Source organism: Blennius ocellaris (assembly GCF_963422515.1).
Source record: "Blennius ocellaris genome assembly, chromosome: 12".
Lineage (NCBI taxonomy): Eukaryota > Metazoa > Chordata > Actinopteri > Blenniiformes > Blenniidae > Blennius > Blennius ocellaris.
In genome coordinates, this window is record NC_137661.1 from 20,648,655 (window position 1) to 20,667,438 (window position 18,784).

General features: G+C 44.1%; 1 protein-coding gene across 2 annotated transcripts in view; it reads left to right on the forward strand.

Moving 5' to 3' along the window:
- Positions 1–1,941: 1,941 nt before the first annotated feature.
- The window catches only part of plpp3 (phospholipid phosphatase 3), a 30,015-nt gene continuing 13,172 nt past the window's right edge, over positions 1,942–18,784 (forward strand). Inside the window, exons 1-3 of one of the 2 annotated variants that reach the window (XM_080506635.1) lie at positions 1,942–2,410; positions 15,509–15,663; positions 18,524–18,616. In XM_080506635.1, coding sequence (XP_080362761.1) covers positions 2,272–2,410; positions 15,509–15,663; positions 18,524–18,616 — 387 coding nt within the window. In that variant the 5' untranslated portion in view covers positions 1,942–2,271. Of the gene's footprint in view, positions 2,411–15,508; positions 15,664–16,148; positions 16,307–18,523; positions 18,617–18,784 lie in introns of both variants that reach the window. The other variant, XM_080506634.1, reaches the window with a different exon arrangement.

Here is an 18,784-nt window from a genome sequence, read left to right on the forward strand (position 1 = left end):
AATACCTTTTAGCTTACCTTGTTGTTTTAAATTATTTTCTAAGTCTTTATATTTCTTTATTTACACGGTGCCACTTTAGAACCACTATAGAAGAAGCTAAGACACACATTGTAAAACTCTTACACACTCTAAAACGCACATATTTTTTTAAACTGTCAAACATTCTAAAACTATTCACATCCTATAACTGTCACACGTTTTAAAATGCACACATTTAAAAACTCTCAAATATTCCAAAACGGTCAAACATTTTAAAACTCTCAAATATTCGAAAACTGTCAAACATTTTAAAAGTCATTCTAAAACTGACGCACTCTTAAAGCTGCCACACATTCTTTTTATTTTATTGTATTATTTATTTTCATTTCAGAGCAGTCAAATCACGCTGTACAGTGTGACCTCAACAGACCAAAACTCACAACTAATCAACTGGGGAAATTCCTGGGTGCTGCCCAGCCAAGTGTGATGATATGGGAAACCATCAGGGTAGTACTGCACTTCAAAAGCAATTAGCGGGAACAGAATCATCCAGATCCACTGTACAAGATCTAGCCCCTAGTAGACAGCCTCGTGCCAAAGTTGAAAACCTTCCCAATGAGTGAGAAGTTTTAATGATTGAGGTCCTCATAACAATTTCAAGGCAATCGAGTTTGGGGAGTCAACTGTTTATCATTGTGCTGATATGAAGAAGTATCCCGTCATATTCACATCTTTTTTTTTTTTAACCATCCCAGCAGTTTTTATCATCTTTACTTTCAGGACAAACTGGGTGAAAACGCTCAGATTAAAACAGCAATTGCAAATTGTGGCTGGATGGCGTTGCAGAGTTGATGAGAAGTACTAAATGTCACCACTAGATGACACTGTGTGATTGATTAAAATGTGTCGACACAGAAACGCTTTTGCGTCTGTTGATAACAAATATTTATTCTGTCTGCTTCAGAAAAACATCGATTGATATCTCTAATTAACTTCTAACACACACACACAGACACACACGCAGAAACGCACACACACACACGCACCGTTGTCAAAAGTGCAGTTGAAGATGAATTGTGTCTTTTTCCCTTTTGTTTTGTTTCTTACACTAACTGGTAATTACGAGCAATCATTTAACATTGAATGCATATTTTTTACACAGTGGAAAGAAACCAGGTCATCCAGACAAATCCCAGGCAAGGACAAAGGGGAAACTTAGAAACTAGAAAGTCGCCTCCCCAACCTGAACTCCAACCCTGGGCTTTGTGTCTAAAATGTGTCAGAAAATACAATAGTTTTGACAGTTTATTTTTGTTAACTGAAAACTTCTCAGTAAAGAAAAGTATCAATAAACTTGTAATAATGTAATTTTAATCTAACTTATGTTATAACTTTACAATGTCTTTCCAATATTCATCATACACCGGAATTGTTTTGGAAGAATCAAACACAAATGTTTTTATAAGTCGGTACATTTGAATCAAATCTTTAAAAACATTTCTAGATACATATGTATTGCATCGGACAACAGGAAAATGACACGTCTTTAATGAAAACAGTGGGGGGGGGGTGAAACTAATTTAAAGTATGCATAAAGATTTTGCAGCGATATGGCATCAGACCTCCATAAAGAAAGCCGCTCATATTGTGAGCGCAGTTTGAGTCGCGCTCCGAGCCGCCGCTGTAGTGCGCCTGCAACATCACGCGTCGCCGCTAGGAGCGCTGCTCCTCCACGCCGCGCGGCGCCTCCAGTTTGAGAAAGTTTTCCATGCAGGGATGGAGGCGATTACCCACGGCGAGCGGAGGGGAGAGGAGGGCTGAGCCTTGAAGCTGCTTGAAGGGGGAACTTGAAGAGAGCAGGGGGGGCGGGGGAGGAGGAGGGCGAGGAGGAGGAGGAGGAGGAGGAGGAGAAGCAGGATTGAAATAACAAGAGGCGGCTCTCGGTGCGCAGAGCAACTCCACTCACTCTTGAACCAGGACCGATAAAGGAGCGCGCTTTCCATTCATTGCAAGCGCAACTTTTCTTGCACGAGTCTGTGGCGCGAGCCCGTTCACTATATGTAATAGCAACTTCATTCCTGTTACGTTTTGTTTTGTTTTGTTGTATTTACCTAAAGAGACAACCGGCCATCCACAGAACAGAAACTCCGCGAGGCATCCACGCCGGGAAGTTTTTTTTTTTCTCCCGTTGAATCATTTTGACATTTCTTTGAAGGACTTGAGAACCTGGCGCAGTAAACTTCACCTAACGCGTGGTGTGTGGGATTTTCTGCGTTAAGGGGGACTTCTCAAATGCAAAAGTACATGTATGAGAAAGCGATGGCTCAAGAGACAAGGAACGGAGGAACCTCTACGTTAAATAACAACAATGGTGTTGACAACAGTAAGAAGAAGCTGCTAATAGCGCTCGACATCTTCTGCCTTCTTCTTGGTAAGTTTGCAGACAGGTTTTCTGTTGTTCAGCGCTCTCTGACGGATTCACATGTTTACTCTGTGTCTTTCGTCAGCTGATGCAGACCACATGCAGCCTGGACAGTCCATTTGTGCGCTTGGTTTTCACGATAAAACACCCAAACAACGGATGAATGAAACTGCCAACCGCACTTCCCAATTGTTTGCAAGAAGAATAATCATAATAAAAAGCCTTATCGTTTAAGAAGTGATGCCCACTATCCGCTATCGCAAGATAACTTCAGTGTGCAACATCGCCTTATCTCCCACTTCCAGCCGAGCACCCCGTGCAGGGGAAGCGCGGAACAAAACATTACGCTACAAAACTGTGCAGCTTCCACACCTTCAAACAAACTCACCAGTGGACCACAACAGGTCAACACACACATACAGCCATGGCACTTTCATGTATTATGACAGTTTGCAAGCAAATTCAGTTGTATATCTGGATGTGTCTAACAGGCTGTGTAGTTTTCTCAGCTGAGTTACAGCATTTTGTTTGTTGTCATCACGCAATGATCCGCAGAGCATCAGTGGATGCCTGCCAACATACCTGGGGCATAAATGTTTTGAAGTGCTGCAACCTGCCCTTTAACTGCCCCCCCAAAATAGCCAGTGACGCTACTCCCCCACCTCTGCCCCCTCAAGACTTGGTACATACGAACCTAATCCTCCAGAGGGGATGTTGTAGGGTTGCACTCACATAGTGATAACAAACTGACTCTGGACAAAATCAAAATTCAATAAAAGTTATTTAATTGCTGATTAAAGCTTAATTTCAAAAGCAAAGGCAATGGTATCGTGTGCTTGAACTGCTTTTACAGGAGACTTCTTTGGGGACGTAGAAGCTGTGTTCATCCTAACTTAATATTCTGTGAGCATCCCATCCCACACTCACCCAGTGTGTGTGTGTGTGTGTGTGTGTGTGTGTGTGTGTGTGTGTGTGTGTGTGTGTGTGTGTGTGTGTGTGTGTGTGTGTGTGTGTGTGTGTGTGTGTGTGTGTGTGTGTGTGTGTGTGTGTGTGTGTGTGTGTGTGTGCGTGCGTGTGTGTGTGGTAGCTGGTTAGTTTTTGGCCGTTGTCACTGTAGCCCCGGCCCTTCAAGTTTCGTGCTCCACCAGTCTCCCCGCCTTTCTATTCCCCATTCTATTTTCAACCCCCCTTGTGTCTCCTCTCTCTTTTCTAGAGAAGGATTATGGGAGTTGCGCTTAACTTCTACACATTCTCTCCCAGAACCCTGCAAATCCCTGGCCAGCTGCCCCTGATCACTCCACTTCAAATTACTTTTGAGCGGTCATTCTCTCTCTCTCTTTCTCTCTCTCTCTCTTTCTCTCTCTCTCTCTCCCTCTCTCTCTCTCTCTCTCCCTCTCTCTCTCTCTCTCTGTCCAGGGGAATGCGTGGAATAATTGCTTAAGCATGTGTTGTGGCAGGGGAATGCCTCTTGAATTTGAGTGAGAGAGATTGAGAAGCAGGACTCGTGGCTGACCAGGCTTTAGAGGAGCAGGTGCGAATCAAGCCAATGGCTTTGATTAATAATAATAAAAAAAAAAAAAATACACCTGAAGCTTGATAAGCAAAATAGGTGACATCATGACAAAAGAGAAGGATTTTGTCACCCAGGATGTTACAAACGGTGCAGATTAACTTCACGTTCTCGTAAGTGCTATGAAGTGGCAGCAGCTCTGCCTGACAGGCATAAAGTTTTCCAGCGAGGTTTATATTGCTTTGTCGATTAAAGAACATCAGACAGAGATGCACTGTTTCATCTGCACTCGTATAAATGGAGATGAGCTTTGAACGCATGTGGAGTGAATTTCCTGCCCAAACCAACTTCCTGTACTGGTTAAAGCAGTCGGATCTTTGTTGCCATGCTCGGGCTCTCTTTCACACACACGCACACACATAAACCTCTAAACATATACGATGCATGTAAGCAGACTGTCACAAATGGGCAGACAGATTCTCCTTTGTCATGCTAAACCCAATCTGGCTGCTTTGTAATGATTGGTTGGCCCACTTTAGTGGGTTTTTGAAAGCCTCGAGGGGGTGTGAGGGGGCAGTCATGGGGGTTTTAGAGAGCAGAGGGCGAGAGAGAGAGAGAGAGTGAAGAGTCCGGGAGAAAGGGGAGTTATCAGGGTGCCCTGAATGAGGAATGCGGGTGTGTGCAATGGCTCAAAAGAATGCTCTTTGTTTTGTGTGCATATCAGAGAAGGTGGCTATATCTTACAGCTGATGAATGCATACATATCTCATTACGTTTAATTGGTTTCTATCTACCAGCTGGTCTGATGCACATGGCCGGTGCAATTACATTTCTCTATAGGATGCCAGGCACCCGCAGGCACTGCTAATGAGTCTGTATAAAGAAAAGCCATCTGAGGCCATTTCTAATCACACCTGAGGAGAAAATCTTTTCCAAAAAAAAAAAAAAAAAAACTCAACAATTTTATATTGCTCAGGCTATAGGAGCAGAATGATGATGATGAATTATGCTCAGCTACTAAGGCCGGTGTTACAGCAAACAATTTGGCAGCTGAGTATCATCTACTAATTTTACTTTGGCTTCCATTCTACTCACTGAGCTGATTTAGCAACACTACAGAGTATACGTACACACGCACGCGCACACACACAAACACTTTACAGTCACTATAAATACACAAACTCAACCACAGACTGTTGAGTTTTGTTCCTCAAACTGCCTTATAGGCGGCTATCATGTAGTTTAAAACAATGTTTATTGTGAAAGTACTTACAGTCAAGACTCCCACTTGAGCTCTCAGGAAACCATACTTCTAAAAGTAGATTCACCTCAACCCTGATTAAGTTTTACACAATGCGAACAAGGATATAGAGTTCGAAAAAAAATCATATATATATATATATATATATATATATATATATATATATATACACACACACATATATGACCACAGCTTGTCTTGGAGCTGCTTAATTGACTATGGATGGGATCTAAGTGGCCTTGAAGTTCTTTGTGCTGTCAGTTACTTTACTTATGAGGGACATAAATGTTTTCAATAAGCTAACTAACAGGTGTTTTCTATCAGTGTCTTACGATTCTTGCTATTTGCTCGGATCTGTGATACAGTCAGGTGTTCGGTGACGTGAGTTTCAAAGGGCGACAGGCTTGGTAGATTGGTACTAGCAGTCAAGAGGCGTGTAACCTTCTGTCTCCAGGTAATAAACTTCATAACGGACCCAGGAACGTTACTTGTTCATGTCTGTACCCAACTCCTGCCTCCCCCATTAGCTTCTATAGCATTACAGCAGTCCGTCATACAGCCCCTCATTAAAGCAGGAGAGGTTTAACCTCTACCTCTCCAGGCCGCAGCCACTTCAATCCTGAGCCGCTCTACAAATATTTTCCAGAATTTCTCAAATTCTTCATCTGTTGCAGTGCCAGAGACTTCTTGATGAAACATCTGGTGCAATTTTGGAAGTGAGTGTGTGTGTGTGTCCGTGTGTGCGCGTGTGTGTGTGTATGTGTGTGTGTGTGTGTGTGTGTGTGTGTGTGTGTGTGTGTGTGTGTGTGTGTGTGTGTGTGTGTGTGTGTGTGTGTGTGTGTGTGTGTGTGTGTGTGTGTGTGTGTGTGTGTGTGTGTGTGTGTGTGTGTGTGTGTGTGTGTGTGTGTAGTAGTAGAGCTCAGGAAAGGGTGGGAAACGGAAAGGTAGTGTCGGTCGGAGGTAGGTGTGGTTGTGAAATAAAATCCTGGGGTTTTTTTTTTTTTTGCCTTGTAGTCCACCCCCTTCCACCTCACTCTTGGACAGCCTTCGACTTGTGCCTATCATTTCTAATTGCTCAGGGACACTTGATGACAAATGTGCCAAAGAAATATTAAAAAGTAGAAGAAAAAAACCAAATAAAGTTTAGACACTTGCATAGATTGAGGTTAAACTTTGACTTAGACAAATGTTGAGAGGAAATCACCTTTAATTACAGTTAGCGACTCCCCTTTCTGACAACAAGAGATAAGTAGTTTTATCCAAGGATGTCTACTAGAAAACTGTAATAACAAGCCAAGTGGGAGGTCCTCACTCACAAAGTCAAACACAGGCTCTCATCCAAAGTTGATGACCTTAATCTGAGGGCAAATACACTCTGTGCAGAAGCCAAAATGAAGTTTACTTGACTATAGAGCTGACACAGAGAGAGACCATTAGTGGAAGCACGTCAGGGCAGTCATTTCAATTCCATTAAATGTGGCATTGCAAGCCTAAGTAATGACTCTAACAGTCAACAGCGTCAATCAGTTTCCACTCAAACCTGCTCCTCATAATATTCTAAAAGGAGCGTGAGTTCATCTTTTCGAGAGTTACCTCAGTTTTTTGTTTTTCTCTGTGGGTTTGAGTCCCGCTGCTGATGGTTCTTTCTTTTGCGTGAACCAAAAGATCAGAGGTCACACTGAAAATGGACCCACATGGGAGAAATGCCGGTAGTGGTCTTTCTGTGACATTTGTTGTGCTCACATACGGCTGAAGGGCGGGTGCCGGCAGTGTGTGAACATGCAAAGAGGAACGTATCACACGGATGTCAAGATTCAGCTCTGATCGCAGTCATTATGCGTGTGGTAATTTCAGTGCGATTACATCACTGCATGTCTATCTTTGTGTTATCGGTTCCTTTAGGGACAGGCCAGTGGAGGATGGTGTGTATTTAGGTTGTGACTGCAGGATAACGTGAAGTTCGGGCTCTTAAGAAGGTAATGCGTGTCCCCTGGCCAGAGAAGCATTACAGTATTATGCAATATGATAAAGATCAGCAGGCATCCATGGAAACAGTGGCTATAGGGATAGTATCTCTCTAAGAATGTAGGTTCTATTAAGTATAGATAGTTGCGTAAATGTGTGTTATTGTGAATAGCAGGGGTGGTGTCATTAGCCAGTGCGTTTGTACCATTTTCAGCTACTTACTGTAACATATGGCCGGTTTCTGCTGGTGAAAGAGTTAAATGACAAACCCCTGGGGTTTCTCTGTGTGTACAGAGCTGCGATTAGAGGTGTGTGGGTGTCAGCATGTGCATGTGTGTCCTTAGGAGTTCATGAGAGAGGCAGTTTCCCCAGAGCTGTCATTAAAGGGACTGGATGGGCTGCAGGGCAAAGCAGTTTTTCTATACTTGTGTATGTGTGGGTGCCATGTGCGAGACATCTGCGGCCTGATTTGTGTGTGTGTGTGTGTGTGTCCCATGTGGCTCCCGTGGGCAAGCTGAACACATCAGGGTGACTGATGTGCCTGTAATTCTTAATGCTGGTATACAAACCAGACACATTCGTCTCTTTCAACTCTTCGTTTTCCCGTGTCTCCATCCCGGAAAACAATTCAATTGCATAATAGAACAAAGAAGACAGCCCATAGGTTGCACTTTCAGACACAGTAGTGTAGTAAAGGCTGTGTTTCTCCTCTGTCCACACTCCCATCTATGATTATATCTCTCTCATATAAACACCTTCCAACTCCTTACTTACTCCTTACTCCTTACTCTACCATAAACGTGCGGCAGCAGTCACTCTTGCATGTGTTTAGACTTGTGTTAGGGTTTTCAGTGCGTAATGTAAATGGGTATTATATGGAAAATCCACATGGGGGAAGAAGTTTTTGTATAAACGTTTAGCAGCCTATTACACTTTGAAAACAATGACACTATAATGTGTACTTTTTCCACACTTTGTCTTATTTTTCCAAGCAAACCAGTTGTCTCAGGCCGACAACAATCCGAGCAGCCCTTCTTAACATAAATGAGAGTAGAGGCCGCAGATGATCTGAAGCTGTGAGGCTCATTACATCTCTCTGTTACACCACGTTGTCCTCGCTTGGGCCTCCACCCTGCTGTTACACAGGCCCCTCTGTCTGTCACTTTCTTTTAACGCATCACCCACGACAATCCTCTGTATTTTTGTGTGCGCACATGCTGTGTGCATCCATGGCATGGGGGGGTTGGGGGTCAGTGAGATTTCACTGTTTCACTCGAGAACAATGCCCCTTTTGATGCATCTCAGCCCTCTTTGTTTCGATAACGAGAGCCAGTGAGCTAGTGGCGGACAGAAGGAGGATGAAATGGAGGGAGGGTGAAAGACCCAATGAGAGAATGAGGATGACAGGGTGTAAAGACTAATGCCCAGTAGGTCCTCAAGGTCATTTGATTATCTATCAGTGGTTTATGACAGTCGCTTCTTCTTGCTGTATTGTTGCAGTACTGGGATGGTTTTCTGCTCAGCACTGTGTAGTAATCAGCTCAGCATCTTTATTGGTGCAAGCCTTATCCAAGTTGCAGGCACTGAGCCCTATCCTGTTTACATACAGAGAGAGGCTCCAGCTGAAGAGGCTCACTGATAAACTATAAAATCTACCATGAATGGCATTCACACTGTAGTACTAGTTTCACACACATTGTCTTCAGGTACCTGAAGGTAAACAGAGTTTGCGATTGCTGCAGAGGTGAGCAGGAGTGGACGAGGGGAAGTGGAGAGAGAAGAGGGCGAAGTTGAGAAGAGGGTTATCCAGACAAGAGGCATCAAATTTCAAAGAATCCACAGCCCTCCTCTCTTAAGCCAAGCTTTTGTCCCGGGGGGTAATAATGCCATTATGGCAATAACAGAGAAACGCCCAGTCAGCCAGCTCGCCAGCCAGCCATCTAACCAACCAGCCCATTAGAGTGATCTGGCCTCTGGGCACTGCTCAAGTTTCCCTTCACTGAAGCAGCTGTGTGTTCACCCTTCTCTTCCAGCGAAAACGCAGCACAGCTTCAGAGATGTGTCGATGAGTTGTAACTAATCTAATAAAAACACATTATAAATATCCTCATGCCCTCTTCAACTTTCTAACGTAGACCAGGGTTGATTTCCCACAAAACTATATCTGAATCCGTCACCTCATCAGACATGAAGCAGCTGCAGCTGCAGACGCTGCCCATGCAGGTGCCTGCTCATAAAAGTCCTCTAGCCGAGTGTCCCAGCCGATGCCTGCGTGTAAAAGGCATTTATTCCTCTGAATAAAATCTCTCTGAGTAAGCACATGCTTCAGCCAGTGGCCCCCCGGTCACTGCAGCATTCACACAGAGGGGGTGAGAAAGGACAGGGATTCACTCTGTACACCACTCTGCTGACCTCAGCCACTCCTGTGTATCTATGTGTGTGTTTGTGTTTGTGCACTTGTGAGCTTTTTACATGCGTGAGACATCATCAGCGGCCTGTGGAAACAATGAATCGAACATCTGTATCTGTGTGCACGTGATGTACGCATGCTTATAAGTGCATGTATGTTTCCCAAACAGTGATTATGAATATGGCTGGAGCCTGGGTGGTTTTTATGGAGCTCAGTTTGTTTATTTGGATTGTGAGAACATTTTTGAAGCCCTTTGTGGTAAACAACTTAAAATTGTTTGAGTAAGGCTTTGCTGAAGTTGCCAGTGGAACCACAGTAATCCACTCTAACACCCACAGAGCCACACACACACACCCACACATTCTCACAGACCTAATAGTTGGTGTCACACTGATATTTGTTCTCTGCTTTTGTGTCCTACAGGACAAAACTTCACTTATGTCACATCCCTGACCTTCCACCCTCAGAGCTTTAGCGACTTCAAGGGAACTTCAGCTTTGCTTGGGCACACTAGTCCCAGATGTCTTTGAGTTCGCGCTCCCAGCTTTAGTCCCCTAAAGATAATGTTAACTGTCTGGACCTGCTGCACTGTATACTGTTGGATGTGTGAAAAACTCTATACCATCCATGGCATTTACGTGGCAGCCTGTATTTAACATCACAGAGGTCACAGCACAGCTATAAATGTGTTTGCGTGCCTCGTGCGAGCAAGCTCTCTCTCTGAATATGACATTTTATAATAGGACTGAGGATAAGATTTAATTAAAGTTATAAATGTTGCATCGATAAGTGGTCAGATTCTACCACCTCCTGTTTCTGCTTTACTAATAAGAATTATTAATACCTTTTGACACTGTCTTTGTCTATAATAACATATATCAGTAACATTTAAAAATAAACACATTTCTATGATTATACCAGAACACTGTTGCCACTGGGTCACCTCCTTTCTTACCTGTGGTTTGACAGTTTAATATCTGTCCTCACATTGATTTGCCATTGAGCCATTTATTCTCTCTGATCCAATGCTCTCCCAGTGTTTGCACTCACAAACCTCACACAAACACAGCACATATTCCTGTTGCACACAAACACACACATTCACGCTTTAAGATGTAGTTAGATCAGAGCATTTGTCCACATTAATGGACTAAGGTTGTCTCACACACAGAGTCACACACATATCACATGACAACAACATAATATTACCTTTCCTTTTTGAGCAATTTGGACCAAATGCCAGTGTCCTTTTAGCAGCAAAGGTTATGTTGCAGGATGTAAGTCCATCTTTCTATGACAGAAGTGTGTCAAGTGCTTCCCTCAAGAGATTAAAAGAAAGACAAGCAAATGTAATGGAGCTGTACCTAATAACCACAACTTCCTCAAATAGCAACACTCACTTGCGTTTTCTGGTTGCTTCAGGGTGTTCAATGAGAAACATTAGCCCTTTGAGATCAGTTGTTATGCAATGTGTTATACACACAGAGCTCAAGGTGACGTGTTAAAATTGTTTACTTTTTTATTCAGCCATCCAAAATAATGCAAGAACATATTCAAACTTACAACATTGCAATATACAAAGATTACTTTAATAATGAAATACAGTCATTTGTTTTTCAAAAAGTTCTAAGATGACCAGAAAATACATTTTCAAATGTTGATCATATTCTAAACACCTAAAGTCACAAATATGTTTACATTAAGCTAACCTTAAAATCAAACTACCCATCATATGTTTGGTTGTAATCAGTTTGAATTCGCTTGTGCTGAGAGAGTAATTTTATAAGATTTCTTTTAGAGAGCAATTCCAAGAAGAAGAGAAGACTGACTTGATTGATTGACTTGTCCATCCACAACTCAAAACCCACCCCAGCCTCCGCCCACTTTAACCTTCCTTTGAATTGTCTTCTCTGCCACTCCTACCCAGGAGGAGTCACATGGCCCATTTGAGACACAGGAGAAGGAAATCCTCCATTAGAGCAGGCCACAATGCCTCTTCCTCTTCCTCTGCTCCGCCTCCCATTCACCTCTCACCCACGGTGCTGATCCTCGGGCTTGCGCTTTATAATCGCAATATCATTCTAATTCTCTTCTTGAAGCCATGAAACCCCATTAAAATGTCAATAGAGAGCCAGAAGGGTGAGAAAGTCATGAGAGACGGAGATTGGGAAGCTTGCCAGTATAGTCTTTGCAGATACTCAGATGTTGTTCCACAGGGAAATTGGTGCCCTGTCAAGGGGAATTAACCTTTTAAGTGACGCAGATCTTTAGCTGGCACAAGAATAGCTATTGTTTCCTGCTCTGGCAAGTACATTCGGTCTTAAGGTGAGAGAAAATAATAGATTAGTGCTGATCCTCATCCAGCAGGACCTGAGCACTTCAGATTGGATGTTAATGAACCCTGCTAAGACACCTCAAGTCTGCAAGTCCTCAGCTCTTACCATGCAGTGAGGTGATGATGATAAAAAATGTATTTTCCTAATGTCTGTTAAAGATATAAAAATAATTGGGGGGGAAAAGTCACTTAGCCATGTCAGTCCTTTTAATAGAACTGCTCACTCACTATACCAAATTTAACTCTAAATCCAATCAAATGGACGCCTGCTAGATAATCTCTTTGACACAAACAAACACACGTATATGGAAGTCACACTTAAAGTGCACAAACCAATGTGCACACAAACGCACGGGCACACACACACTGTGGACAAACACACGTGAACATATATTTTGCTGTGGGATTTCTAGCAGCTAGCAGAGCATGGATATGTGAGTGGATTTACGGATGGAAAATAAGTGCATCAGCAGCACCCAGCACTCCCCCCCCCCCCCCCCCCCCCACACACACACACACACACACACACACACACCCAGAGGCCTTTCTATGACCCCTGCATATAAACACTGATCCAACCAGCCAAAGTAATGCTTCCCTCTGTTTCTCTCTCTGTCTTGCTCATTCTGCATCTGACCTGTAGTAAGTAGTCTTTAGTGGTCTGTAGTGGTTCTCCTCATAGACTGAAAGAGTGAAATGCATGACAGGATCTGATAAGACAAATAGAACTTTTCCCAAACTCGCCCAAGCCACCCACTTTGGAAATGCTTTTTGTACTTTTACGACATTCTTCATACCTAAAGCCCTCCCGCCCTCTTTCTCTCGCCGACCATTGAGGGAATTTTTAAGCCTCAGTTAGTCCCAGACGCCTGTTCGAGCTATTTAAAAGCAGTTCTCTGATCTGATAGCTCATGAGGTCCATTGGGTCCTAAAAGCACTCAATGCACAACTTTTCTGGCAAAGCAAAATGCAACAACAAAAGGGGGGAAATAACTGTTTCCTCTGTTTCAGGAGTGGAAGTGAAGCAAGGATGTTTGCATCCACCTTCTTATTCAGTGAGGATTTGAGGATCTCGAGTGTCACCAAATGTCACTGACCTTGTGACAGAGCTTGTAAAATAGTCGTTTTGTCGTTTTTTAATTCAGTGATGCACGACCGGACTTGGCCAACAGCCCGGCCCACCCCTTTCTCTTTCTCCCCTCTGTCTTTATTCCTTCCTCCTCAGACACGCCCCCATCTCTCTTCCTCCCTCCATGGGTCAGCTGAAATCATGAAGGTCACTTGCTCTTTATTCTGTCAGAAGAAAAGGGGTCATATTTCTTCGCACCACTGTGCGCAGATGTGCAGTGGGTTTAACGCTGGAGTGCATTTTATTTTGTGCTGAGAGCTTCATTGAATGACTGCGGTATGAGGAGAATGCCCACATACCAGGCTGTTTTCGGGGGGGTGGGGGGGTGGCATAGAAGTGGGGCTGTTGAGGAACAAAACAGCTTGGCATCTCAAGGCTGGACAGCGCGCAGACAGAGAGGCTTTCATGAATTCTTCAATGGACAGTCTCGAGGTGTTCAGTCGCTCAGTCTTACTTTAGTTTTTCAGTCATTCAGCTGGTCAGATCCCTACTTTCCCATGGTGATCGCCGTCGGTTTAGCTTTTGAACACTGGTTAGCATGCGTCTTTAAGCCTATGTGTGTCTGTTAAGCCCATGACCTTCTTTCACTTCTTCTCATTAGCATGTGAATCCCCCCCACCACAAGTAGGCCAGAGTGGAGGATTGTGTGTGGGGGGGGGGGGGGGGAGATGGGAAACGTAAAAGGGGGAAAAAATGGAGGAAAGCAGAGATTGGCGCAAGAGCAACAGAAATCCAATTCCTGAAAGGGTTTTCCCAGCTGACTGTTTACCCAACTGAACCCAGTCTGTGCACAGACTTAATGTGTCAGGGTTTCTTGCTTTGCTTAAAGCATTACAAAGTTCACAGGTCTCTGAGACGCACAAGAACGGAAACCCGCTTCTCCACTCGTCTTAAGATGTGTTTACTGCCATGCCCTGCTTTGACCTTGTAATTCTGCAGCCACTCACAGCTAACCCTGTCTGTCGTGTGGACGGCATAGATCTTAGACACCGCCGAAGCCCGGCCCTGCCTGTGTGGGCCCACCAGCAGCTCGTCAACTCCTGGTCCTGCGTGTTGTTTGTGCAGGTGTCTGCGTCTGCTCCGGCCACCATCTCATCTGCTGCCCTCAGCTAACCACTGGAAAGACAATGTCAGAGGACAGACTTGTTCTGGCTGACACATTTTAAACTATAGAAACATGCTTAAAACGTTTCTTTTATGTGGTTAATAACGTTAGAATTTGTGCCAGGCTGCTTGCAGTTTCGGTTAGGGCAGCGAAAACATGTCTTTAATTGCTTCAACTTCATCCAGTCTAGCTGTCTAGTATTGATTCATTAAACACCAGAGAGGCCTCTTTTTGATTCAGTTGGAGGCAGAACTCAGTGTGTCTCACAAGCATGCATAAGAAAATGTGTTTTGAGTTTTCAGGGAGTTCACACGAGTGGTTCCCTGTGAGTGCTCTGTTTTTCGGGACAGACCGGTAACCTGATCTCCATCTCGCGTCGCGGGTGAGACGACAGCCGTGGTTCTCAGCCACATTAGGAACATTCATGAGTGGATCTCTCACTTTAACCCAAATGTCACAAACCTCTGTGATGAGAGCCAACCACACGCACCGCATGTAGGAATACTTTCTGTGCAGTCTTGACATTGAATGTATATGTTGGTGTGTCTGCATGTGGGTCTTCAGGACGCCTTTGCGTCTTGCGCGCTCTCAATTTATGAGTAACTATGGCCATATGTACACACGCCAAACTTGCCCTCATGTGAAAAATGTTCCATAGTTGGGTGGGCTTACTTTAGTTTTTCTTGGTATTCGCACATTTTAACATCCACAAAGAAAACTTTGAAAGTCCCAGCCAGAGGTTTGCATGCCTGTATTTGTATTACTTTGATTCTGAGATTTGTATTTATAATTCCCCCTTATTAGGAAAGAGTGTGTGTGTGTGTGTGTGTGTGTGTGTGTGTGTGTGTGTGTGTGTGTGTGTGTGTGTGTGTGTGTGTGTGTGTGTGTGTGTGTGTGTGTGTGTGTGTGTGTGTGTGTGTGGTGTCCGTGTCCGTGTCCGTGTCCGTGTCCGTGTCCTCTGCTATCCTTGGAATCACACTCACAATGTATTGACGCAGTCCTCTTGTTTGTGATGGTTATCAGTAATGGACCTTAGTCTGAGTGTTAGTGTCTATTTGCTCGATCAGGAGTGAATGATGCTATAAGATAAAACCCAGCTCTCAATGGCCAAATGGCATCCTGTCAACTGGAGCAGCAGGGCAGGGGTTTACCTGAGTAAACAAGCCTGTTTGCTGTGAGCATGAGCACACACACACACACACACACACACACATCTACTGTCTGTCTCTTAATGTTTTGTCTTTTAACGAATTATGTTCCTCAGCGACAGGTAAGTGGATTCACCCCTGTGAATCAATTTGATTTTCTGCGTTAGATGCATTAGTAACTTAGAATGTATGATGGTTCACAATCTACCTGTGTGTGTGTGTATGTGTGTGCGTGTGTGTGTAGCCATGCTGCCGACCCTGGTCCTGCATCGCACCTCTATTCGACCCTACCAGAGGGGTTTTTACTGCAGTGACTCCAACCTGAACTACCCCTACAAGAGCAGCACAGTGCCTTCATCAGTACTGATTTCTGTCGGCTTGACACTGCCCGCGGTGTCCGTAAGTCCCTCCGACACAAAGAGCGCCTGGCCGTGGGAAATCTCAAAGGCAGAAACAGGGAGGGCTTGAGGTTCATGGAACAGGCAGTGAAGGAGTGACATTGCTACATGCATTCTTGAGTTACAGTTGGATCTCGTTTGGAAAAACCGTCACTCCTTTGCTTTAAGCTAACCTGGCAGGACATCCTTAAGCCCCTCCCACTTCTGATAACCCACGATCTCCTGGTGCCAGCATGCTCCTTGTGACGCCGCCCCGATCTCTCCCGTTTATGTCTGTGTCACTGACCTGGTGCTTTTATGCTCTCTCTCTCTCTCTCTCTCTCTCTCTCTCTCTCTCTCTCTCTCTCTCTCTCTCTCTCTCTCTCTCTCTCTCTCTCTCTCTCTCTCTCTCTCTCTCTCTCTCTCTCTCTCTCTCTCTCTCTCTCTCTCTCTCTCTCTCTCTCTCTCTCTCTCTCTTCCTGTCCTCTCTCTTTGTGTCTTTTGTAGCTAGCCTGCCTTTCCTGATCATTGAGACTAGCACCATAAAGCCGTACCAGCGTGGGTTTTACTGTTCGGACGAGTCCATCCGCTTCCCCAGAAAAGAGGGAGACACCATTAGCGATGCCGTGCTTTGTGGTGTTGGCATTCTTATTGCCATCTTCTCTGTAAGTCGACCTTCACACCTCTCCTCTCTGTACTCAAACTCACATAGGCTCTTTCACAAAAAAGTATTTTATTTACAAGTATCCAGTATTTTTCCTGATAAATCTGCTGTGTCTCCCACTGTATTTTCTAATGTCTCCTTCATGATGCTTCATTCTTCTGTAGCTTTTTGAGTCACCACCTCATTCCTGTGTTTTATTACTTTGCAAAAAGTGAGCCAGTGGTAGTGAGGCCCCTCCGACTGACTTTAGGAAGTGTATGTTAGTGTGTATCTTGGTTGACACATACATGCCAAAGACCTGAGAGACTTTATGAGCTTCTGGTCCATTCTCATGCCTCAGGTTGTATCCTTGAGCCTGACTCGGTGCCCTCTGTGCCTGCACATTACTTAGGGTGAACGTGTCAGTGCTCACTCTCATACCAATAGCTCAGGGTATCTCAGGAGCAAGTGAACGCATTAATCTCTCATTCCCAAGAACCAGCAACAAATGTGCCACCAGATTAGAAGTAGTTCAGCGTTGGTGGAATCATGCTTTAATAGCAAGCGGTAGGTATATGTCAATTAGTGGCACATGGTCAGACTAAATTATCTTTACAGCCCTCAGACACTCTGTCGCACAGCCCCTCATCAATTCCCAGACTAAGCCGTCTTCTTGTTATTAGCCCGGTGGGCACACACACACACACACACACACACACACACACACACACACACACACACACACACACACACACACACACACACACACACACACACACACACACACACACACACACACACACACACATATACACACTTTGCACACTGTACCAGCTCAGCTCTTCTGCTTATGAGAAGCAGGAGACGGCTTGTGTTAGTTAGATCCCTCACATGTTCTCGTGTGGGCAACGTTGGCGTGTCTCACACAGCTGTGTCCCATTAGCAGCGTCTACAGCCATGCCGACACCATTCCTTTAACACTCTCATGCAGGCGCACATTCACGCACGCAGACATCTACACACACATACGTGCCCTAGTAGCAGATTCCATTTGGCCTGTTCTTTATCCCCAGTACAAGGGAAATCCTAATAGTCCCACTATTCTGACGTATTCATGTCTGACAGGCCCAGTTCCCACTGTTAGAAATAGAGTTAGAACTAAGTATAGTAGAGTTTTATAAACAGATGCAATGAAGATCCAATCAAGCCCATCAGACATCCTTTGAGCTCTTTGGTCTGCTGGTCAGTGATTCCTTTTTACAAAAGTGACCAAGCCAGGGAGACAAAAGAGGGGCGGAGCTGTTTGAATGCAAATGCTGTCAAACCAAACAAACTTCACCAGCCTGTATCAACCTCCCATGGCTATAATCTCCAGCTCTGATCTTAACAATTCAATGACAATAGCACACACAAACACACTAATACACCACTGTGTTTGTTTCTCCTGGCTGTGGGCCGGCTCGCTGATCACCCACTGGGCAGGATGTCAAATTAACAATGCACCGACAGAAAATGTGTACACAGAAACACAAACAATCAATAGAAGGATAGAATTGGTGTCAAAAGTTGCACAAAACCTGTGCATGTCTTTTTTGTAAGCACAGTACTGAGGGCCTTAGGGATGGGCAGCTGAATATTTGAATATAGAGTAAGTGGCCCAAAGAGAGAAGCCTTGTGAGGGAAGAAGAAGGAAATAGAGCAACTGGTCAGTCAGTCAGGTACCCCAAGTGGTACACTTTTGATTGACATCTCCATGCCTGGATGTTTAGCTTAACAAAAGCCTCTCAGTGTAGATGAAGTCTTCTCAAAGAGCAACACAATTTAAAACCACCTGGTTGGAACAACACAGGAGTCAGGGTTAACCCCTCTATTGTTTTACTTTTACTTCTACTTCCATTTTCACTTGACAATCCCACATGAAAAACCACATCGTGTCATTGAGCGGAGCGTCATTATTCAAACGCATTTTCATCCAAACTGCCTGAGGGAAAGGCAGGCCATGCTCATTCTGCATGTTTGTTTGTGTGCCGCTCTCACGCATACTGTCTCTGTCCCTTATTCATCCTTTCTACTACATGTGTCACCTGATCCTTAAAAAAATACATCTGATGTCTTTGATTTCTGCACAAGATGTTAAAAACGCATTATTGCATGGCTAATCAAATTATTGCTAAGCAATACATCATTTCATGTTTATGTTAAATGTTGTTTGTTTATTAACAAAATATCTTTTTCTTAGATTGTCATTGGAGAATGCTACAGAATTCATCAGCTTCATGAAGGAACGAAGTCATTTGTTGGGAATCCCTACGTGGCAGCTCTCTACAAACAGGTTAGCTCTGCGTAACAGATACATGTTGACATTGTTTTATGCATGTTTAATTGACCTTAAATCAAACCACTCCCCTGAACAGCAATTTACCACTCATATTTTCCAAATATACTCTAACATGGCAGACCTGTTGGGTGTCTTTCATGGGCTGCTGTAAAGTACTATCCT